We start from the raw sequence: 24,963 nt of genomic DNA on the forward strand, positions 1-24,963 counted from the left end.
AGACACAGTCCAGCAGCTCCCCAGCGTGTGCCCAGCCCTGTTCCCCTCCACTGGCAGCTGCCAGGAGGCCGGCCCCTGGCGGGAAGAGGCTGGGAAACCTCAGAGCCAGCCGCGCGGATACAGCGGCCGCCTTGTTTGTCCCTCAGCCCCGTGACTCCCCTCCACCCCCGCCGCCCCGGACCTCCCGAGGACCAGACATCCCCGCCCCTCCACGCCCTCCCCTCTCCTGAGGAATCTTTCCACCTTGGTTGGCAAAGCGTTAAAAAGAACTTGCCGCACGCCCCCAACCCCTCCCCCAGCTCCCGCCGGAGTTTCCTAAAAAGGAACCGTGCCAAGTTTGGACCAAGGAAGAAACATGACGGATCAAAGGCAGGCCATACTTCCTGTTGGCTCGATGCTATATATAACGTGACCAGTGCACGAGCTGCACAGACGCACCTCGCGCTCGCCTCGCCGCTGCTGCCGCCGCCCGAGCGCCTGAGGTTTCCCCCGGACCACAATGAACAAGTTGCTGTGCTGCGCGCTCCTGGTGAGTCCCGGCCCGGGGACGCGCGGTTGCTGGGGCCTGGGCGCAGGGAAGCTGCCGCCATCTGGTCCCCGGACCTTCTCGCGGATGGATGAGGGGAGAGGGCTCCAATTGCCAACTTTGGAGTCTGGTTGAAACAAGAAACCTCTTTTTTTTTTTCCCCACTCTGTGCTTCCCCTTTAGGCAACTAGGCTCCTGCTGAGGTTATGGAGTGGACTAGAAGACTCAGATTTTTTTTTTTTCTCTCTCTCCATTTTATTTGCTGTTTCTTAACCTCAGACTATTCAGGTCTTCTGTAATCCATCCTGGTATCGATTGAATTTGGATAATATTTTATTGATACTCTTACTTGCAATGAAGTTGCCCTTTGGCAAATTAGGAGATGGAAATCTTTTAAAAACTTTTAGAGCCAGAATGCGTGAATAGGAAGAGATACGCTGTTTTACTATGCAAGCTGAAGGCGAGATTTTGAATAATTGGCGCCAGAGAAAAGTTTCTCTTTCCGTTTCTTAACTGTGCAAGTTAATATTTTAATGGAATATCTCATTGCTCATCTTAAGCAAAAATGTGGAAAATGTCCATGGAATAATTTTAATTGTGCTCTAAAACATAGTTAAGTAATTGAAACTCAGCAGCACTGTTTAAGGCTAAAATTGTTCTGAAGCTGTTAGGAAAAAGAAAGGACTCTGTAATTCAGCCTTTCTTCTTTTATTGTAGGCTTTTAGTCAATCGGGTTAATGATACTTGTTTGTAGATTATTCAATCACCAATGACTTACTTCCTTTGTTTCACTGGAATGTGGATTATCTCAGAAATGCATGTGAGGTGGGAAAATCTAGTTTTAAACTACATGTGTGTTCTGGATGTGCTGGAATACATGTTTGCTTTCCAAGCTGCAGCCACAATGATAGTGAATGGACGGCCAGGTAGCTGTCCAGTAGGTCTTGGGATACAAAAGTGTGAATAGCCAACTTGAGAACAAACTCACTAAGGAAGAGGTGGTGGACAGAATTCACACACAACTTTGTTAATTAGACAGATTGATAACTCTACCAATATGTATAGAGAACTTTTCAAGCAGTGAATCTTTATTAAACATGACACACAGAATCGCAGGGGCCATTAGGGTCTAGTGAAGGTGATTACGCTAGTACTTGTAAGATGCTCATAAAGCCAGACACACATCACCAGTGACCTAGAGGCACCCTGTGCCCACTTCATGCCATAGTAAGTTCCTAGATAGAATAATCAGTGTTCTGAATTGAGCATCTTATGAGAACTGGGCTTGTACTGAATTTTATGTAAATGGACTTCTTATGCTCATTTGTGTCCAGCTTCTTTCACTCCAGGTTCTATTCTGAGATTCATTTGTATTGTTGGAAGTAAAATTAGTTCTCCTGTTTTCATTGCTGTATAGTATTCTACTGCATGGATATATCACATTGGATTTATCCATTCTATTTTTTGCCTGTGTCGGTAATTCTGCTATTAACACAGCGAAACTTTTATTCTTCCCATGATTTTTACTTTGTCAAAGGTTTAATAAATATTAAACATAGTATCAATGACTATAATCTCAGGATTTATACCAAATAACTTGCTTCTAATAAATGCCCATGAATAATAGTGTGGGGCTGGTCCTGTGGTGCAATTGGTTCAACCCCTCCTGTGATAGTCAGCATCCCATATGGCCACTGATTTGAGTCCTGGATGCTCCACTTCTGACCCAGCACCCTGCTAAAGAACCAGGAAAAGCAATAAAATAAGGCCAATTCCTTGAGCCCTGTATCCATATGGGAGATTCAGAGGAAGTTCCTTGTTACTGGATTTGATGTGGCCCATGTACAGCCAATGTAGCCATTTGGGAGATGAACTGGAGGATGGAAGCACTCTCTCTGTCTATCTGTAACTTTGTCTTTTGAATAAATACATAAATATTTAAAAGGATATATATGTATATGTATATTTACTATACTCTGTATACAAATATGAGTACATGGTTAAGTGACAGAGCGTCATCAGAAGAGAAGCCTTCATATGTGTTCAGGCATTATAAATACTGTAAATGAGTGATTTTACTTTCCTTGACTTTAATTTTTACAGCTTCCCTTAAAAATGATTGGAAATGAAAACTTCATCGTTACACATGAAGAATTTGGGTTCCTTTTGAAGACACTGAAGTGCAGTCCAGAAAGTAGGAAACATTAATATAGTGGATTCTGTGGGTCAGGGATGCCAATAGGCATCATGAACAGAGTGAAACACACTGTTTCTGTCCCATGGTCCCCGCAGTCCACTGGAGAAGGCAGATGTTGGTCAAGTAGTTGCATATATGATTAGTTACAAATCAGAAAGTACTGGATGACTTAGGAATATAAAATATGCAACTCTCCAAGACTTATTAAGGGAAGTTGCAGCAATATCGGTTATTGACTGGACCAAAATTTAAATTCCAGTGTTACCACTTACCTGTGAGATGAAAATGATCCAGTTATTTCTCTCTCGAGTTTTAGGTTTTTTTTCCTATTAAATGGCAGTAATGATTTATGTATATCCAAGACTACCCTGTAAAGTTCTTGCTTCAAATAAGCACTGGCTTTGGGCACTATGGAAGGTCACACCAAATTATGGATAAGTGAGTTAGGTAAAACTAAATGCATGCTATTCATGTAAGGAAGCGTTGACACTTTACTGGAACATTAAAGAAAGGGTAATGTATCTTGTTGTTGGAGACATAACTAAGATGTCCTGGATCCAAAAAGAAAGACATGGCAAAGCAGCATGGACACACCAAATTCTAGTTCCTTGTGAGAGAGCTGGGGATAGGCTGTTAGGTAAGCAGAGAAAAGGTTGGCAAATATCATCCTCAGTGTGAATGCCAGTCATGAGCATTCCTGGGATGCTAATGATTGTTAATACAGAGAGGCTTGTCCTGCAAGGGGTAAGAGTAAGAACACCAAGATATTTCTTTCATCGTTGCCCATGAATGACCCAATACTCTGGAAACGTGCTTGCCTATACACTACACCTGGTCATAACTGGCTGAAAATCCTCCTTATGCAGAGCCAGAACCTCCACAGAGTTTTTGAATGAAGCTCTAAGTGATGTGCAGATACCAGGAATTGGGGTGGAGGAAATTTGTGAGTGTGGAGAAAAGGGGAACTTTTCCCAGGACAACTGCCATGCTGGAGGAGGCTGTCCTCCAGAGCATCTGATTTTTGTCATGCGTTTTGGTTTCCTTCCTCTGTCCGTCATGGTGACTTTGTGTTTTTGCTTAGCCTTCGTTTTTCGCAGAATGAATATTCTGAAGTTTCTGGGAGATCTATTATAGGTCTCAGATAGTCTCAACCCCTGACGGTGGCCTATCGGGCCTGTGTTGCCTAGCAACCTGTGGCAGAGTTTCTAATTTTAAGCTGTTTTTTTTAATTGTACTTCGTTTTTATTATTGTTAAAAATATTTATGTATTTTTATTGGGAAGACAGATTTACAGAGAGAGGGAGAGACAGAAAGATCTTCCATCCACCGGTTCACTCCCCAAATGGCTGCAAAGGCCAGAGCTGACCTGATCTGATGCCTGGAGCCTCTTCTAGGTTCTGTCATGGATGTACAGGATTCCAAGGCTTTGAGCCATTCTTGGCTGCTTTTCTAAGCCACAAACAGGGATCTGGATGGGAAATGGAACAGCTGGAACACACACCAGGGCCAATATGGATACTGGAGGTGCCAGGTGGAGGATTAGCTAGTTGAGCCACTGGACCAGGCCCTAACAACCTTTTTATCTTCTTCTGGTACTCAAATGACATAAAGGAGGGTACTTCAAACAATGTGTGGAAGAGACCATGCTGTGGTTGGTGAAGCACTAGCATGTCATATATGGTTGGTTGCTGCTTACTCCCCTTCCAATCTGGCTCCCAGCTTCCTGCCAATGTTTTCAGGGAGGCAGCAGAAGATGATCTAAGTGCTTATGTCCCTGATACACATGTTAGAGACCTGGGCTCCTGGCTTCAGTCTGAACCAGTTCCAGCCCCTAGGGATATCTGGAGTAAATCAGAAAATGGAAGATATTTCTCTCTTTCTTGCCCCCTGTCTTACCACATAGGTGCAGGGACCTAAGGACTTGAACCATTTTCTGCTGCTTTCCCAGAATGTTTTTTTTTTTTCACTTGCATCAATTGTCAAATAGGATATGTGAATGTTGTGGAATATGGGATTGTTTTTGATTATTGAGGGTATCAAGCAGCAATAGCCATAATGACAATAGAAATGTTCCTAAAAATTCTAGAAGTTTTTCCTACAGGATAACGTCACTTCATTTTACTCATTTGTAGACCCAGGTCTTAAAGGTACAAGACTTTGCACATACTGGGTTGAATTTGCTAGGATATTATAAACTGTTAGTAATTTCATAGATGTTTCAACAGAATTACCCCCTCTCTCTATATATATACATGACTAACACAAAAATATTTTTCACCACTTTTCCACTGTTAAGTTTCACAGCAATATTTCATGAAATTTCATTCTTAAGGAAGCCATTAAAATGAGTAAGATTCAGATATAGATCTGTGGAAGTACAATCTAAGATCTGAAGGCCCACATTCCTGACCTTGCCCTCTGGTTGGATTGTGTGCTGGCCACTAGGATTAGACATCACATGCTTCATTTTTGGTTTGATAAATTGCATACATTTGTAAAATATTCTAATATAGTTGCCCAGTAGATGTTTATTTCCAGACAGTTTCACTGCACATGAGAATTCTGGACTGGAGATAAAAATCTGGGTCATGGCCTAGAAAAGACTCCTTTTTAGAGCCAGAGAGAAAGATGATTTCACAGGATTGGAAAGGAGGAGTGAGGCCACCCTCGGAGTTCATTTCTGGTATTGATAGATGGTGAACAGAATGTAAATCTGAATGGCAGCAGCAGCCATGGTTAGAAAAGAAAACAAAAGTCAAAGTAAAACTTAGCAACCCATAATAGCAGGAACTAGTGAATCGGAAATCCTAGCAACATCTGTAAACTATCCAAGAAAGAAGAAAGAGTGAAGTATGGCGACTTGAAATAGATACACGGACAGTATTTTTATGTGACATGTAATTAGCTTTTGGAACTCACTACCACAGAATATTTTGGAGTAACTCACATAGAAAGTCTGAAAAAAGAATTCTCTTAGACAGTTGTAAGAGATTAAAAATAGCATTAAACATCTTAGGTAAGATGCTGTGTGGTAGCCACTCTTGTCACATTTGACTGGCTCCCTCAAGTCAACTGTTCTGAGGCGAAAACCTTCTACAGACACAAAAGTGGTCTCTCCCAACCTCATGCTGTCACAAATCCCAGGTGTCTGGACAGAGTGAATTTCACACTGATTTCTCAAAAGCACCTGAATCAGTCTGATTATTAACGGATAGAGGTTGCCTGAGGAAATAATGTGACGTTCCTGAACCCCTTCCAAAATATTGATGTTCTATGAATGGTTTGGATTTATCACGTTCTTATGTGAATTTAAAAAATTTACCTCTTAGTCTGTAAATGACTCAATGATTAACTATAAAATAGAAAAATTGGTGTCAAGGTGAATTTAGATTTAAAATAAGACTGTGATTCATCTTAGCTCTTTGATTATCTTTGGTAAATTCAATTTCTTCTCTGGTCTTTGATCGCACACACTCAATTCCTTTGTCCTTTCTACTTAAAAATGCTTTTCATCCCCAAATTTTGTTCATTAAAAAAATTCTTCTCTGTTTTTGTCTTTATTTTGTTCTTGCTTTCACTATTGTTGTTTAATCTATAAAAATATTACTCCAAGGGCCAGTGTTGTGGCATAGTGAGTTGAGCTGCTGTCTGACCCAGAATCCCATATGAGTGCTGGTTTATGTCCAAGCTGCTTCACTTCTGATCCAGCACCATGCTTGTGCATATGAAAGTCACCCATGTGAGAAACCCAGAAAAATTTCCTGGCTACTGGCTTCAGTCTGGGCTAACAGTGGCCATTGACCATCATTTGAGGAGTGAAACAGTGGCTGGAAAATCCCTCTCTCTTTCTCTTTGTCTTTTCTATTTTCGTCTCTCCTGTCCCTCTATAACTCTTCCTTTTTAAGTACATAAGTAAATCTTGAAAAAAAAAATAAGCACTCTGGCTGAATAATGTTTTGCTGTAGTGGTTAAGACCCCCTTGGGATTGAGTTCAAGTCTTGGCTCCTCTTCCAATTCCAGATTCTTGCTAATATGCACTCTAGGAGGCAGTGGGAAATGGCTCAACCCTTGGGTGCCTGCTACCCACATGGGAAATCTAAATTGAATCTGGGTTTCTGCTGCTGGCTGGGTGCAGGTGTTTAGGGAGTGAACCAGGGGATGGACAATCCCTCTCTGTGTGTCTTTCACTGTCTTTCTTTGTCTGACTTTCAAAAACAAATAAGCACCAAAAAAAATGAAAATAACACTCCAACAGCATCTTAATATCATCTGTTTGCTGCAGTTGTCCAAGTTCCTTCTGCCCCATTGATTCCTCTATAAAAAGTTCTATTTGAGTCATTGAGATGGCAAGTGGAAGCAGCTTTGGAAATGTGACTTCCATTTAGGTATTACCTTTAGATATATTTAGTATCCCAGTTTGTTCTTTTCAGTCAAAAAATATTTTCTAATCCTGATTCATCCTTGTTGTCTTTAGCTCATATGCATAGAAGTTATTAATGTGCATATTTTTCATATTCCATTTAGTTAAAGCCAGGTCCAAGACATTCTCTTGGGATTTACTGAAGAGTTATAATTATGGTCACTTGCAATCTCCTTAGACTCATTGAGCAGAATTTTCTTTGAATTTGCATTCACAAAGAAGTGCTTGAAACTGCACACTGCTCTTTGGAATAAATGTCAAACCTTCAGGCCTAATAAGCATGATAATGGGTAGCTTGGCATGACGATTAAAAGCTGCATTTGAGTAATACAAAAGCTGATAGACAGGAGACCTCTGCTCCCACACTCTGTTTCTTGTCTCTTCTTTTAATGTGCAGTAAAAAGGCAAAAAATAATCAACTGGAATGTGCTAAAATAAATGTGCAGTAGGAAGCAGGAGTTGTGTTTATGGGAGGATGGGCTATCGGTGCTTTTTCTCAGCTGTTCTCTCATCATGTAGAAACGTTGTGGGACTATATGAGGGGTTGTTTAAAAACTTTTTGAATTTACATATAATGAAAAATATGCATGGTTTTCTATATGTTTGCAACAAAATAAACATGTCTTTTACTTCATTTTTCCATTAAAAATTTTTAATGATTTTTATTCATTTATTTTCATTTAAAAGGCAGAAGAACAAAGACAGAGAACTCTTCCATCTGCTGGTTCACTAGTTCTTAAATATCCATCACAGGCAGGGACTCAATACAAAGGTCCCTGTGGGTGTCAAGGTGTCCACCACGTTAGCTCTCACCTGGAACCTCCCAGGATGTATAGCAGCAAGGCACTGGAATGGAGGGCAGAGGCAGGACTCAAATCTAGACCTGCTAGTGTAGCATATGTATATGTCTGTCTCTTTCAAAAGATTATAAATACCCTAAGGAAAAAATCAGAGTTACCTATAGAGCAGATTGGTAGGATTCATTCTGAATGTGGACTGGCACTGTGGTCCTTAAAAAGTCAACCAGTGAGTTCCATTTTCTTCAGCAACAAAATGAGGACAATCACACATTCTTAGAAGTGTTTGAAGGGGATGGATGATAATAGCAGGTGAAGAGAGGGCTTATTAGAAGCTGTTGCATGTTAGATGTATGATATATTACACTACTATTATTTACCAAATAACTTGGGAAATTTAGCATGTCTCTGTGTTTCTATTCCCTGGTTAACCCTGAAAAGCTGTCAGCAGCAAGTCAGTTCTGCACAGACATAAATGGATTGGATTCATTTGAACTTACTTCCTGACCTACGGACAAAAGTCAGCCAAATGGCTGGCTGTTGTTACAGTTACCAAACAGGTGAGACCCTCAGCTGGAGAACAAGCAGTGGTAGCTAAACCTCCCAAATGAATTTCCAGGTATTTTCACGTGCTCACATTTAAAATGGAAGCTAAGTACAAATGTACATACGAAATGCCATTTAAGATGAAAGGTGCTTTTAAAGGTATCATCTTTTAGGCAATTTCTGTCATCATTATCATTTTACAGATGAAAAACCTGTAAGCTTTGTACCTGTCTTTACAAATGTATCCATTATATGATGGGTATTTATCTGTGTCTTTATAACCCCAAATTGCTATAATTACACAGTAGGTATTCCGTATCTCTGTTCAGTTACGTACAATGAAATCAGATGTATTGAGTACTTGTTATGTGCTAAAGCTTTAATGGCAACATTTTTTTAGAAACCTTATTCTTCAAAACAAAGCCATTGGAGCTACCTCCAATCATTTGACCTGGACTAAAAATAAAATGGTAGCAGTGAAGAAAACGTTGAAACTAATTTCATGAACAAGTCAGAAGTATTAATTCTGCCTATTATGAAGATTAGGGGATATAATCAGCTTATGGCACATTTTAGGGGTGTTTCATAGGAGTAAATAAGGAACATCAAAATGTCTTGCAATGGGTGTGATGCAAAGCATCCTTCATTTCCTTTGCCTGATGTAAGTAACACATGTAAAAATGTCTCAGACTTGCCAGGAAGCTTGTTTTTTTAGTAAGTTTATCTGTATCTTTGTACTGATTTGCATTATGATAGTTATACAGAGACTGGTAAAACCAGCTTATTCTCATTTTACGGGTGAGATGGTGGTCAGCGTTACCTAGCTAGTTGTGGGAGCTGTGTTTGAAACCCTGACATGCATATATCTTAACCCAGGGTTAACGAGTGCGTCAATGTACATTCATTGGACATTCAAGCTGAATGCTTTTCCTAACTTAATATTCATTATCCATTTAGCATCTTTCTCGAAATTCTCAAACTCTTGATTTTTAATCTTTTTTTATCTCATTGCACAGATATCTGTAAGTCTCCAAAGTTAATGCTTTTTATCCTTTTTGCTCTTGTAAACTGTTTTCTTGAATAAGACTAGCTACACTCTTTTCATCTACAGCTGCTTACATATTTATATATTTGGAAGCTGTGTATTCAGCTGTGTTTCTATACTAAATTCTTAATGTATGCTTCCCATTACCTGCAAAATGTCAGCATTTCCGTTTCATAGATGGACGGTGCTTACCCGCTAAACCAATTCTTGTTCATTACTGTCTGCTGTCAGTCGTTCATGGCGTTACCACATACCTAGTGGGCATCCGCCGCAGCTGCTTCCACGACTGCAGTCAGCCAATGCATCATTGCTTGCCCTTCCTCTTCTCTCTTACTGATGACCCTCATAATCTCTGGCCTGTTTTTCTATTGAGTCCATCCTTTATCTTGTTTGTCCTTCCTTTTGCTCCAGTTGCTTTACAGTGATTGGCTTGAGAGTGTTTTACGTCGTGGTAAGCTTTTGGATGAGTGTTCACTATTTTTACTTCATCACCTAGCCATATTTTCAGAGCATAGAAATTATTTCAGCGTTTGTCAAATGAGTATATAAAATGATTACTTAAGGATTGGGAAAAGGAGATAAGATACATTAGACTTCTTTTTAAAAGATTTATTTATTCTTATTAGAAAGTCAGATATGCAGAGAGGAGGAGAGGAGGAGAGGCAGAGAGGAAGATCTTCCGTCCACTGATTCACTCCCCAAGTGGTCACAATGACCGGAACTGAGCTGATCTGAAGCAAGGAGCCAGGAGCTTCTTCTGGGTCTCCCACATGGGTGGAAGCAGGGTCCCAAAGCTTTGTACCATCCTCAACTGCTTTCCCAGGCCACAAGCAGGGAGCTGAATGGGAAGCAGGGTCGCTGGGACATGAACCTGTGCCCATATGAGATTCCAGGTACATGTAAGGCAAGGACTTTAGACACTGGCTACTGCACTGGGCACCGAAAAACTTTTAACTTCAGATAAGCTAATTTATTTATCTAATAGTCATTATTTTTTACTCTACTAAAAATTGAGGAAATTCAGTGTGATATATAGCCAGGATGCTTTCTTTCATGGGTAAGATGAGCTATAAAATGACATTGTTTCCAAACTGACCAGAAGTTTAGCTAACTCTGGATAGTCCTCAAATAGTTTCTTCTGTGGCAAAGATCATGACGAAGAATTACAAAAGGAACTCCCAAACCAAGTGGTTATTTCAGGCTTTGTGTGGGTTGCCTTTAATGAATCTTCCATAACTGGAAACCCACTAGTTCATTCATGGTTCTGCATACCAGAGAGCAAGCCCAGTACTATGCGACTGGTTACATTGCGTAATGTAAGAATAAACTCACTGGAGGAAATGTATTTTGTCCTCTAGGAAGACACATACACCAGTGGAGGAATCAAGTCAAATCACTATGTGAGAATTTTCAGCTTAGTATCTCTGTAGAAGAGCTAATCTTAGCAAGAGGCAAGAAAAGGCATAATGAATTCAGCTGGACTTCTGGATCCCTATCCATGTTGGTGACCACCTAAATATATGCCTTTGAACCTGAATGAAAAAATAATCACTTATTTTTGGACTAGCATCAGGATGATAATATATGAATAAACATTTTCTGATAATAAGGGATTTGACAAACATTAATCATCTTACATGCCACATGATCTAGGATTGAATTCTGCTTGTACTATCTAGTACAAAATGGACAAATTTATCATCCTAAGACTCATTTTCTTTAGGGAACAGAGAATTAATGAGAAAATTGGTGGTAAAACATAGAAGGAACAAGCCAAAATTATATAAATTTTAAACCACTGTTGTGAAGTAGGTCTAATACATTATGTCCTAAAGGTAGAAATACTCCTTAGAAATTTATATAGTGTGGGGACCAACAGGTGACTAAGTTGGTTATTAGCAGCATAAAGCTATATAGATAGTTCAATATCAAAATACATACACATGTCTTATTTTGACTTGAATATTTTATTTGACTTGAAACATTAAATAAATATCAGTTCGTCCATATTTTGCAATATGGTCAAGATTCTTGGACTCCATATCTGATAAATAGAACCTCATGTTATGTTTTTTACAAAGTCTTTTTACAAATTCCCATTTAGTCAGCATTTAACAATTTCATTTATTTACGTGAAAGACAGAACTACATAGAGGGAGAAAGAAATAAATGTATTCCTTCTGTTGGCTTACTCCCCAAAGTGCCGCAGTGGCCAGTGTGGGGCCAGACAGAAGACACGAGCCAGGATCCAGAATCCAGAATCCAGGATCCAGAATCCAGGAGCTTCTTCTGGGTGTATAATGTGGATACAGAGGTTCACACACTTGTATTAGCTTCTATTTCTTTCCTATGCCATTAGCAGGGAGCTGGATTTAATACAGAGCAGTTGGGATTCATACCAGTGCCTGTATGACATGCTGGCATCACAAATGGATTCTTTACCCCCTCTAATACAAATGCCAGCCCTACCATTCAGGTTTTTTTTTTAAGATTTGTTCATTTTGCTTATTAGAGAGACAGAGCAACAGAGAGAGAGAGAGAGAGAGAGAGAGAGAGAGAGAGAGAGAGAGAGAGAGAGAATGTGTGAGAGAGAATTTTCCATCTAATGGTTCATTCCTCATATGGCTGCAATAGTCTGGTCTTGGCCAGGCAGCAAGGACTGTTGGTGGCAAGGGCTCAGGCACTTGGGCCATCTTCCACTGCCTTGCCAGGTGCACTAAATGGAAACAGGATATCTGTGTAGGCATCTCTTAGAATGGTGCTCTGAAAGTGGATGCTGACAGCACAAGTGATGGCTTAACTCATTGCATCAATTTAATTCTGAAGATTAAATGCACTTATGAAGATGATCAACGCTATTATCTTCTTAGACGTTTTCCACATTCTGTTTTACTCTTGTTACATGTTCTCTAAGTTTTATGGATAGTTGTTTTTTGTTGTGGTTTTTTTTTTTTTTGAGGAGGAAGGTTTTATCTTTATCAAGGTATTCTGAGAATATAGATTTTGTGGTAAAATAATTCATTTTTCTACACCCGTGTTTGTTTGATTACATAACATTCAATTGAATTGCCTAATTGTAGCTATAAGTACAACTACGATTCAAAAATATACATTCAACTGACTTTCTTTTTAAAGCATATGCTCCACTGGTGTGCTAGAGAGAAGAAGTAACTAACATCAAGTGATTTTACAGATGGAATGGAATAAATGGGTAAACCTAAGAATTGGAGATTGGGAAGGGATATTTCTGTATAAAGGAATTTCTCAAAAATAAAACAAGGTTGCATGAGAGGTACGCAGGGAATTAGAGCAAGACATTTGGTTCTAAGTTTACTGGCTAAGTTAGCCATCATTTCAAAAGGTGGTATGGTGGAACAGCAAAAGGCATTAGAGAGAAACATATTCAGGTCATCATGATCTTTACCTACTACGATCATCTGCAGTTGGCAGGTGAGAAAAGGTAAATACACCTGGAATTAAAAAAAATATTGTACAGTTCTCAACATTAAGAATGGAAAATGAGCAAAGCGAGAATATGGTATAGGTGGAACTTCTCCTGTCCTCCCAGTAAGCAAGGCATGGGGACTTAAGGGAAAAATCTTGAGATAATGGTAGAAAGTGACAGTAAAAATACAAGGGCTACAAGGGCAAGTCTAATTAATTTCTCTTTAAAGTTAAGCATACACATACACACACACACACACACACACATACACACACACACACAAAGTGCCTTCCTCTGTCGAAAGCATTTTATGCTTCTGTAGACAGTGTTTAATGTTTTTCAGTGACTATTTGGGGACTTAAATATCATATGGAAATTCACTTTAAAAGCCATGATAGGTTTTAAATATCAGCTACATCAAAGAACCAATAGCTGATACTAAATGCTATAAAATATGGCAAATGTTTCAATGTTTCTCCAGAAAAGGAAAAAGAACACAAGAATATTGGCTTAGAAAAAGTTTTCTGTTCATGCTGTTCATCCTCTGTCCAGTAACTGATTCCAGAAATTCTACGTGGGAATTGGGGCTAACCAAAAATTGAGACCTAAGCATCCAATTTTGGCCACACGGAGTTCTGTCTTCTACCAAAGTGGAAAATTTTCAAATAAAACATAGAGGCCTCTTATTTGTTGAAAATAAGTCCATAGCTTCAGAAAGCTTTCTGATTTTTAGAAATTGCATGTAAATCCATATGGGACCTTGGAAATTATCCTCACTAGATAATCCTTAAGTCATCCATAATTATTTTTCTATGTGGAGTTCTTTCATCCAAATGTCTCAGTATTTTAAATCAAGGGCAACTCATTTACAAACAACAAATTTCATGTTTAATAAACTAGAAAAGTATAATTTGCATCAGTATTTTTTTTTGCAAAATATGTCTGTATCTGTGAGGCTCCTTCTTATAAATATGGGTACTACTCCCTTGGGTCTTCCGATCCCATCCTCATTTCTCCCGAATGAAAGAGTCAGTACTGTTGAATAAACGAGCGCCCCTGAGTCTTGTTGAAGGTGCACCAAATGAGAGCAGGGCTCTAGAGGAGTCTTTAAGGAGTGCAAGCTACCAAGATGGGACTCACTTAACAGTAGCATTCAAGACAGAGGACTCCTCCTGGATGTCTGAGTCAGACTTCTTGAAAGCAGATAGAACCCTCAAAAGTGGCTTTCCAGGAAATCTAAAGTTAAAAGCCAGAGGGGAAAAAAGTTTTTCTCATTGCTGTTAAGTGTCTTAACAACTTCTGTAAGAAAAGCATTAAGGATATTAGAGATGTGGGGTTAATTCAGTCAAGGAGCTTTGAAAGATGTCCACAATAAATAGTCCAATCACCCTTGAGTAGAATTACATCAAATCATCTTTCCTCCATTGGTCAGACTTTATAATAATGTGTGTTTGGTTCTTCTCTTTTTCTCACTGCCTGCCCCTTCACCCAACTGTGAGGTGCCTGAAGACAAGGCTCCTCTCTATGTCATGCACCATGATTTGCCAAGTTTCTCCTATGCTGTGTGGTATAATGTGGATGCCTCGTAGATTCTTATTGACTTACCCTGTTTCCGAAACACACAGGCAAATCAAAGTTGCTGCCAACTATTTGTCCATTTCTTTCTCTTCATGGGAACCCACTCCAACTCAGCCAAAAGATTCCAGGCCAAGGTGCGAGCATCCAGAACCCATCAGATCAAGAGGGGATCCTGAAATGACCAGAAGTATCTTCAGTGTTGCACTTTTTTTCTGCTTTGACAATGATTCAGAGTCCCTTACATCAAAGCACTGTCTTGGAAAATTCTTTCCTCTGAAGAGAATCAGGAACAGTTCCTTTCCTTTGTTTTATTGACTCACTTGATGTGCAACCAGGTCAGATATATGTCACTCTCCTGTAAAAAATCAAGTTACCTGTATGAAAATGTCTGAACACTTATGAAAAAGCACATTCTCTGTCTTTGCCATCTCCAATTCCAAATGGAATTCTGTTAACTTAGTGTAGCACACATTTTTAGTCAGGGGGTTTCTGAAATTTCCGATGTTCTGCAAAGAACAGTACTTGGAAAAAATTATGATGTTTTGGCTTGCCACCTCCCCAGAGCCTGAAAATAGTCAGTGTTGATCTCTACACCAAAGTAAACAATAAAAGCCAAACAAACTACCCCATGTACACATAAAAAACTTTTTTTCTGAGCATGTATTTCCTGTAATTAGCATGTGAAACTATTTGGCTTCTCCCTGCAAGAACTTTTGGGATCTCGAATGCCAGGCAGCTGTCCATATGGACACAGCTCCTGAGAACCATCCATGCCCACGAAATCCTTTCTCCTGCCATACAGAACTTTTCCTGACTTTGCAAGGAAGCAAAAACACTCTCTGGTCCCTGAAATGTTTCCTTATTAACTTGGAAAAAGTCTTAATTTTCTAGACATGGGTTCTTAAAATTCTTTGAATCTTTCTGAAGGATTCTAAGTCTATGAGGGCAGGGTCAAGTCTCTGGTCTGCATGTTCCTGCTTCTTAATTCCTCCCCTAGTGGGGCAGTTGGCATTGTCTGTTGCATGAATGGATGAATGATAAGAAAGACTGTTGATGTAATCAGGCACCTTCAAGTATCAACATATTTTTACTTCAGTATTTGGAATCATCAAGTCTTAGAATGGGAAAATTCAGAGACTTTAGCGAGTCCTAAATAGGGCTCTGTGTCCAGTCATGCAGAAATTGTAATCTCCTCACTTCATTTTTATGTTTCTCCTCTCATTTATCTGTTTACTTTTGTATCATATTTGTGTTCTAATCTGTAATTTATTTAGCGTGTGGTTATTTTTATTGCAAAATGCATAAGTTTAGAATCATTTGCCCACTTTGTTTTTATTTTTAAATTTGCTTGTCATTGATTTGTTATGTCAGAGAGAGGGCTATTCCTCAGATGACTGCAATAGCTGTGGCTATGCTCTGCTGAAACTAAGACCTAGGGGTACAGTCCAGTCTCCTATATGAGTGGCAGGGACTCAATTATTTAAGTCGCACTGCTGTTTCTCAGGGTTCAAGTTAGCGCAAACTGAAGTTGGAAATGTAGCCATGATTCAAGTCTAGGTACTTTAGTATGGGGTGTAGGGTCCACATGCTTGGTCTTTGAGGTTAAGCTATTGGAGGCAGTTAAGCTTGTGGTGCAACTCAATAGCAGGAAGACAGGAAGGGCATTAGGACTAAGGAGGTAAGATTAAAATCCCATTCCTATGCTAAGATGCTGCTATTCCCTTTCTCCTTCTAGGTCCTGGACATCTCCGTCAAGTGGACCATGCAGGAAACCTTTCCTCCAAAATACCTTCATTCTGACCCAGAAACCTCTCGTCCGCTTATGTGTGACAAATGTCCTCCTGGCACCTACTTAAAACAGCACTGTACATCAGAGCATGAGACTCTGTGTCTTCCTTGCCCGGACCACTACTACACAGACAGTTGGCACACCAGTGAAGAATGTCTGTATTGCAGCTCAGTGTGCAAGGAGCTGCAGCATGTCAAGCAGGAATGCAATCGCACCCACAACCGTGTGTGTGAATGCGAGGAAGGACGCTACCTCGAAGTGGAGTTCTGCTTGAAACACAGGCGCTGTCCCCCTGGGTTTGGAGTGGTACAAGCCGGTATGTATCATTTTCCAGCATGCAGCAACATCAATGAGGCTTGTACAAGGTCTGACAGCCTTGAAAGTGAAGGGGAAGTACTTTGTCCTGATAAAAATTAGAGAATAGAAAATTGCCAACAGGAAGGAGAGCTGCAAGGTATGTCCTGTGTGTCTGGAAGACTTCCAAAAGACCACTTCTCAGAGGAACACTTTACTACTAGAGGGCAATTTAGTGATAAATCTCAAACGCAGCAAATTAACGAAAAGCAGGATGAATTGTTCTTTAAAAGAACATACCCTGAGTCACACGGCTGGTGGTTGATATATACCTCTATGTTTTACTACAGTACAGGCGGCTTCAAACTGCAGCGCTTTCTGATGTTTTTGATACCAAGGGAGTAATTATGCTCGTATTAATGAGGCTCTGGAGTGCTAACAATGAGCAGTTACAATTAATTATGTTTTTTTAAAAAAGAGAATAGCTAGGAGAAATGCATTTGATTATTAAAAATGAAGCTTCTTTTTCCTTTGACCTGGGACTTGAATGCTTCGGAGGATAAAGCCTGTTGAGGCCTCTCTTCAATGCACCTGTTGGTGGGTCTTTGTCTGTAAACCAAGTGCTTTCTTTTTTGCATTTTGAACACTGTAGTGTTCAGATTCAGTAGTTATTTTAAAGCCACAACCTGCATTTTCTGGAAGCCTCAATGGCACTTATAACTTGTTATGGCTTGGGAAAATTAAGAGTATTCACTCATGGAGCTGGTAGGAGTCGGCATCAGCATAGATTCCGATTCTTCAGTATAAAGCCGTATTTCTCAGCTTCAGCCATGTTGACAGCTGGAGCTGCATAATTCCAAGTGGTGGACAACTGTTGTGTGTGTATTGTGCAGTGTCTACCAGGATCTCTGGCCCCCACTCACTGGATGCCAACAGCTAACATCTTCCCCTTGTGACAGACAAAACAGACTTGACATGGGCTGATAAAATTGCCTGTGTTTGGGGAGCACCAGTTGACTAGGTGTTAATTGTTTTTAACACATCGCTTTCAAATGTGACACATATGTCAAAAATACTAAATGACACATCTTTTAGGTTTAAGGGCATACAATGGAAACATCTTCAAATGTTAAATCCTATTTCATTTCCTAAGTAGTGAATCATATAAAATCAATCACAAGAGGTGAAAATTTTATGAGAGATCCTTAAAATATCTCTAACATGACCATTTGAGGAAGGAATTGGTGACATTGGTGGAGATGATAGCTTAAAAGCCCAATGCTAAGCCACGGTGCAAGAGGAAGCCCAGTCCATGAAAGCAAACCCATTGGATTCTGTTCAGTAAGTCCTATACTTCAAAAAATATCAATATAGCATGGACTATGCAACTTGTAAACCAGAAATTTTTTAAAAAATGGAAATAGCAAGGAGTTTTTTTTTTGCATATAAACATGAACATTTGTGGAATAACGTAAGCAGAAATCAAAAGACACAAAGGCGCACTGTCTTGTCTCTGGCAGTACAGTGAAGTTTATTTATTTCTGCCTCCCTGAAATTTGACATGGTGCTTCCTCTTGAAAAACAAGAGGTTTCCAGCAGCAGAAGAAGGGAGGGTTGTGTGATGTTGCTTTAAGAGGTATTTAAGATTCATTCAATTACTCCTTATTTTGTTGTTGCTGTTTGGAAGTTGGGTTCTTACCTCTTCATATTTTATTCTTGTTCTATCTGCTAGTTAGATCTATAATACCTATGAAATCACTTACATCAAGTGTGGTAAATTCTTCACTAAAAGATGAACTCCTCTCATCATTTTAATATTTCACATGTTACCTGGTAGATTGTATTTTTTATATTCCTACTGAAACTAATAAGGCAGAATCATTGCCTCATATAAAATTCTATCAATTATTGAGAGGGAAGTCCGGTTGAGAAAAACCATTAAATGAAGCCTGAAAATTTATTATGAACTTGAGTTCTGTCATTCTTGGATTTCTGTTACAGAAGAACCCTAAAACCTAACTTACCTAAAAGGATCATTGATTCATATTGCCTTCTCATGACAAGACCTAAGCCACAGTGGTGTGTATCGGCAGAGTGACATACAACTTTCTGTACAGAACATGGGACAGCTGGAAACAATGATCTTGGACTGTATGTTCTGTGATTCCCAATAAATTAGCAATGAAAGAATGTCAGGGAATCCCTGCTCAAATATGTCCACTTGTAATACAGTTTTGTGTGTAGAGTTCAAGGAGAAGGATGTGGTAAAAGAGTACTTTACAAAATATTCTGTTTGCTTTTCTAAGAAAATGTCAGTAAAATCTAGGAAATATGGAAAGATTTCAGGTGGTGGTTTTGCCATTTTTACGGATCGATGAACCATCGGATAGAGAAAAGAAATGGCAGATGAACTTAGACCCAATCCATTTTGCTCCTCTACCCCCACTCCCACACACACACTTTTTTTTTCTGGTCTGGGTAATAGGTGCATTGAATTGGGATATTGACATTTTTAGCAAATGAGGTTTTAATAAGTTTTTTCATTTTGTATTTGTTATCTTGCAAAATAAAGGTGAAATTCCCCCTGTAAAATGTGCATTTGCATATTGAAATATAAATCTGTTCTACTAACTCACACTAGATGGAGATATTTTCATATGCAAACACACATAATGTATGATCTATTCATGTGTAAGTCAAGTGTTTGAAGATATCTTAGTAGCGTCTTTAGTTGATGCTTAGTTAATATTTTCCTATCAATGATTTCTCTGAATTTGTCAAATACCTTTCTACCATGAAATAAAATATCTTCCAAATCACCCGCCTTGAAGTTTTCACGGCTGTGCTCTTTCACTCAATAGTTTAGGCAAATAGTATTTTATCTTCCATTTATCATGTAGCTTTATTGCAGATTTTCGCTTTGGAGTTAGCAGTCAACTTTACTACCACCTTCAAAAGTTTATTGTAATGCTGTAAATTTTTACTTCTCAAGGTTAACATACTTACGAATCGCTTCACAATTAGGATTCAGAAAAGAAAGAACTTCGGTGGGAACTGATTGGAACTTAATGATGCAACATTCAACGGATACTGATTTCGAAGAACAGTATTACAGCAGACACACAGCAGTTATCTTAATGATTTTCCAGGAATAATTGTGTGAAGAATATGGTTGACAGCAAGGCCTTACTGCCACTTCAGGAGAGGCAGGACTAATTAATCCTGTTTTTCTTGCTTTTTCTATTTTGTGAGCACTTTTAGGTAACAGCAAAACAAACTTGCACTGTATTTCAAGGAGGGGAGACTGCCTCAGGGGTTGAATGCAGAAGTTTTGTTCTCTTTGTTTAATGAAGTGAAACATGAAAATGCTTGAAGTTTTGCACAACATAATAGTTTCAGTAAAGAAAAAGTAAAAATTATTTCAAAAGTGTCTGAAGAGGCTATTTGTTGTGAATGTGTTGGAGAAGGTGCTAAATTGCTGAATACTTCTTATAGGAACCCCAGAGCGAAACACAGTTTGCAAAAGATGTCCAGATGGGTTCTTCTCGAATGAGATGTCTTCTAAAGCCCCCTGTAGAAAGCACACAAATTGCACCGCACTCGGTCTTCTGCTAACTCAGAAAGGAAACGCGACACATGACAGTGTATGTTCTGGGAGCAGTGAATCAACTCAAAAATGTGGAATAGGTAACTATATTTTAAAACATCTGCCTTGCTACCATTGTGTGGTATCATTTCTCATTAAGTTCAACTTGTGTGTCTTTCCACCATATCATTAGTTAAACTCACATTTTTTTTTCTTTTCTTATGGCTAGCTAAAACCATTTTCTATGCCACCATTGTTAAGTCACAGCATAAAAATCCCAAGAAGTCCTCGTTTTTTCATAGATGGCTCCCTAAATCCTGACTTGATTCCCCTCATTTTGCCTAGCAATTAAGAAGCACAGAGCCCCTCTTAAAGTCCCTCTGGTTAAATCCTGTAGCTGCTGTTTATTCCAGCCTCGTTCCAATGCAAATCCTAGGAGGCCCCAATGATGGTGAAATGTTATGGAAGGGGTAACGCAAGAAGTGACTTGTTACTTTAACACAGTATTTATTGCATATTTAATCTTCTTTTAGTTAATCCTGGGCACACTTATTTGTGCCAGGTGCATCACTCTATCAGCGTTAAATTTTATGCTAACATTTGGTTAAAGTCTGTAAGCAAAGTAAATGGCAGAGCCAGGATTGAATTCAGGTCTGGTGAATCCAAAGACAAATCGAATTTGTCCTACCCCAGGGCTAAGCCTTCCCAGACACCGGGACCTCTGCAACTCCTTTTGAAATGACATCTTTTTACCTTTGACCATTTTTTCACTGAGTGCATATTGACCTATCTGTCTTCATCCCCTGCTTTGGTTTTATGTTTGTAAAAAGACTTCCAGGAATCTAGCTGTTGAGTAAATCATCTTGATTTGCACTTTTCTTTGATGTTATCCTGAATAAGGAAGCATCCTTCAGGTTTGCTCTTGTTCATTTCCCTGAAAGGGATAGACACAGATATAATAGGATGCACACATAAGTCATATGTGCATTAAATAATATGTTATTCCAATGATTAATTCTTCTCATCCAAATAGTGTACGGGTCTAATTGATCTCTGTCACATAGAGCAGCAGAAGGAAACTTTAACTTAAACTCTCATGGTAGCATAGCATATTCTGCCTTTTGCTTCATTGTGGTGTTTGTCCAATAGACGTCAAGGGATACAGTTGTTAACTTGTCTTGGTTTTGTCACCTTCCTTTAGATGTCACCCTGTGTGAGGAGGCGTTCTTCAGGTTTGCTGTTCCTACAAAGTTTACACCAAACTGGCTCAGTGTTCTAGTAGACAGTTTGCCTGGAAGCAAAGTAAATGCGGAGAGCGTAGAGAGGATAAAACGGCGACATAGCTCACAAGAACAAACATTCCAGCTGCTCAAGTTGTGGAAACATCAAAACAAAGACCAAGATATGGTCAAGAAGATCATCCAAGGTAGGAACCCAAATCAACATTTCAGCCAGAAATCAGACATGCTCATTTATCACAAAACAGCAGCAAGACTAGGTGCTTGTTTGATTGTGTGGAAATGCTTCCTTTGCGTAGTTATGGTTGGATTGAACAACTTCATCATGTGACAATGGGGAGATAATTCACATAGTCACAGCACACCTATACTCCCTGATTTCTTGTCAGAGTATACCAGACACTCCGAAAGAATAGAAACATGCTTTAACTACACGGCTAGACTCCAAGGAGTCTGCTTTCTGATCCTTTATCTCTTCTATTAATGTCTTGCATATTTTATTCAGCAAAAAATTTTTTTAAAGATTTATTTTCCTTTTATTAGAAAGGCAGATATGTATAGAGAAGGAGAAACAGAGAGGAAGATATTCCATCCATTGACTCACTCCCCGAGCAGCCGCAATGGTCACAGCTGAGCCAATTTGAAGCGAGGAGCTTCTGAGTTTCCCACATGGGTGCAGGGTCCCAAGGCTTTGGGCCATCCTTCATTGCTTTCTCAGGCCACAAGCAGGGAGGTGGATGGAAAGTGGGGCTGCCAGGATTAGAATTGGCACCCATATGGGATCCTGGCATGTTCAAGGTGAGGGCTTTAGCTGTTAGGCTACTGCGCTGGGCCCAATAAGCAAAATTTTTAACCACTTTGGATATCTCCTTCATTTCCACCAAAAAATTATTGTACACACCTGGCAGTTCTGTCTGGGAGGCTGTTAAGTGTCTTCAGATATCCTTCCATTAATCCTTACAGCATAGCCCATATAAAAATGACTGTTTAAATATATGTGGTGAGAATTAATGAGATAAGTTCTGAAAATTACTTGAGTTTTCTGGAATAAAGGGCTACTAAAAACCAAGTACTCATATTTTAATGGTCTAAAAGGAATTACCTTTAGAAATACTGTGTGCATGTGTGTGTGTGTGTGTGTGTGTGAGAGAGAGAGAGAGAGAGAGAGAGAGAGAAGGGGGAGCAAAGAGAGGGAGAGATGAGCAAGATTTCTGTAAGGCAGATATTGCCCACAGTTTCACTTTGAGGTGCTTAGGATAGTGTCGTACTAAGTCACATAACTAATGGTAACGTAAACGCAGAGAACAGGTTCAGAAAACTAACGTGTTTCATAACTGAATGCTTCCATTTATGCAAAGAGCAAGTTTTTTTCTAGTTCTGCAAGTCAAAATATTCTTTGAGTGCCTAATTACCCCCTTAAAGTGAAAAGAAATAAAAGTGAAGAATCAAAGACTGTCACAATCAAATTCCCTATTTTATAAATGAGGACAATGTCACCCAGAAAATTGAACTGACTTGCCTGGGGGTTCAGATACAAAATGATTTAAGTGATTAACAGGAATGTAAGTTTCTCCCTCCTAGGTTTACTCTCAGGATCATTGCCAAAGTATCTCAGCTGTGGGAATCCTTTAGTCCCTTGGCCTCATATTACGGGATTTTCATATATCCTCCTTGGGTAGGACTCCTCCAGTGCTGTATATATTTATTAAGGAGAGGTTAGAGCAACCCTTCAAATAGTGCCTCTGTCAGATTTTAACTAATGAAGTATGCATAACTCATTTGAATATTCTGTTTCTCGTTTTATGAAATGTTAGTTTCATTTTCAAACTTTCGTTAGAAAACTAAATTGATACATCTGTACTTTTACAGTGTAAATTTTCCAAGCTAGAGGCGTCTCAGAGAGTTGTAATGGATGCCTAGAATATATAGCATATGATCCTACTGTAGCACAAATCATATTTATCTCTGTTCCAAGAAATGACTAGTGTCATTCCATTCTCCTCCCTCCAACAAACACACAAATAGAAAGCAAAAAAGTTACCCTTAAAGTAAAGCAATGGAATTGCATGAGACTGTCTTGCCTCAGGTTGGTTTTGTGACAGGATCCGATGAATATGAATGACATAAATTCTTTTATGGGCTCTTGTTTTATACAGATATCGATCTCTGTGAAAACAGTGTGCAACGGCACATTGGGCACGCAAATCTTACCTTGGATCAGCTTCGCAGTTTGATGGAAAGTTTGCCTGGGAAGAAGGTAGGCTCAGAAGACATTGAAAAAGCAAGGAAGGCTTGTCAATCAAGTGAGCAGCTCCCCAAGCTGCTCAGCCTCTGGAGAACGAAAAACGGAGACCAAGACACCTTGAAGGGGCTCATGCACGCACTGAAGCACCTGAAAACCTACCACTTTCCCCAAAGCGTCACTCAGAGTCTGAAGAAGACCATCAGGTTCCTGCATAGCTTCACCATGTACAGACTGTACCAAAAGCTGTTCCTAGAGATGATAGGGAACCAGGTCCAGTCTGTAAAAATAAGCTGCTTATAATGGAAATTAGCCACTGGGCTCTTCCTTGCCAAAGGGGCCAGATCTGATGGCTGAGTAGACTGTTGCTCAGGCATTCGAGAGGAGACAATGATTTCTTTCTCGTCACCAATGGCTAATTCTGGGGCAGGGCACCCGAAGAAACTATGTGAAGAAAGAAGTAGCAGCTCCTCAATAGTTCAGTAAATCCCAAATAGTTTATTCAACTGTTAGATCTGGCCCCGTATCTACTGACTGTTTTCCTTTATTACTGCTTGCAGTAATTCAACTGGAAACAACAAAACATAGACTCCATTGTGCTTTACTAAATAAGGGAATGTGTAACTTAAATAGCTTGGAGATTTCAGCTGTGCAAGTGGCTTTTATTAGAAAGCCATTATTTTTTTTTTCTGTAAAAGTTACTAATGTATCTGTAACACTATTACAGTATTGCTATTTATATTCATTCACTTAAAAGATTTGTACATATTATCCTCCTAAAGAGAAGCAGTGTGTGACTTAATTTCAGAAAGAAAAAATATATTGTTTATTATTATGAAAAATGAAAGAGATAAAATATATTTTTTAATGGAAAGTGTAGGATTTTCTAATAGTTATTGCCTTTTTTTCTATGTGGAGTGTTTTTTAATAATATAATTTTATCTATAAGCTGTAATATCTTTTTGTAGAAAATGCATTATTTAGTCAATGGTTTAATGTTGGAAAGTATATGAGATATAAATTATCTGAATATTAGATGCTCTGAAAAATTGAATGTATCTTATTTAAAAGATTTTTATAGCTTTACTGTATAAATATCATTAAACTTTTCAAATTATTTTTCACTGCTTTTCCTCTTGCTTTTATTTGGGAAGAATGGTAATAGGTCTAAACTTTCACAAGTTCATTGCTGTGTTTTTCTTAATCATGATGGATATCTGATAGTTGTTCAAGATACAGAACCCTGATCTAATTTATTGA

General features: G+C 39.1%; 1 protein-coding gene across 1 annotated transcript; it reads left to right on the forward strand.

Moving 5' to 3' along the window:
- The first annotated feature begins 238 nt into the window (after positions 1–238).
- TNFRSF11B (TNF receptor superfamily member 11b) lies at positions 239–24,755 on the forward strand. The gene is made up of 5 exons (XM_004580698.3): positions 239–529; positions 16,290–16,659; positions 20,133–20,324; positions 21,425–21,649; positions 23,618–24,755. The coding sequence occupies exons 1-5, from the start codon at positions 500–502 to the stop codon at positions 24,004–24,006; spliced, it is 1,206 nt and encodes a 401-aa protein (XP_004580755.2). The 5' UTR covers positions 239–499; the 3' UTR covers positions 24,007–24,755.
- The last annotated feature ends 208 nt before the right edge of the window (positions 24,756–24,963 follow it).

This window comes from Ochotona princeps, chromosome 9, assembly GCF_030435755.1.
Source record: "Ochotona princeps isolate mOchPri1 chromosome 9, mOchPri1.hap1, whole genome shotgun sequence".
Classification (NCBI taxonomy): Eukaryota; Metazoa; Chordata; class Mammalia; order Lagomorpha; family Ochotonidae; genus Ochotona; species Ochotona princeps.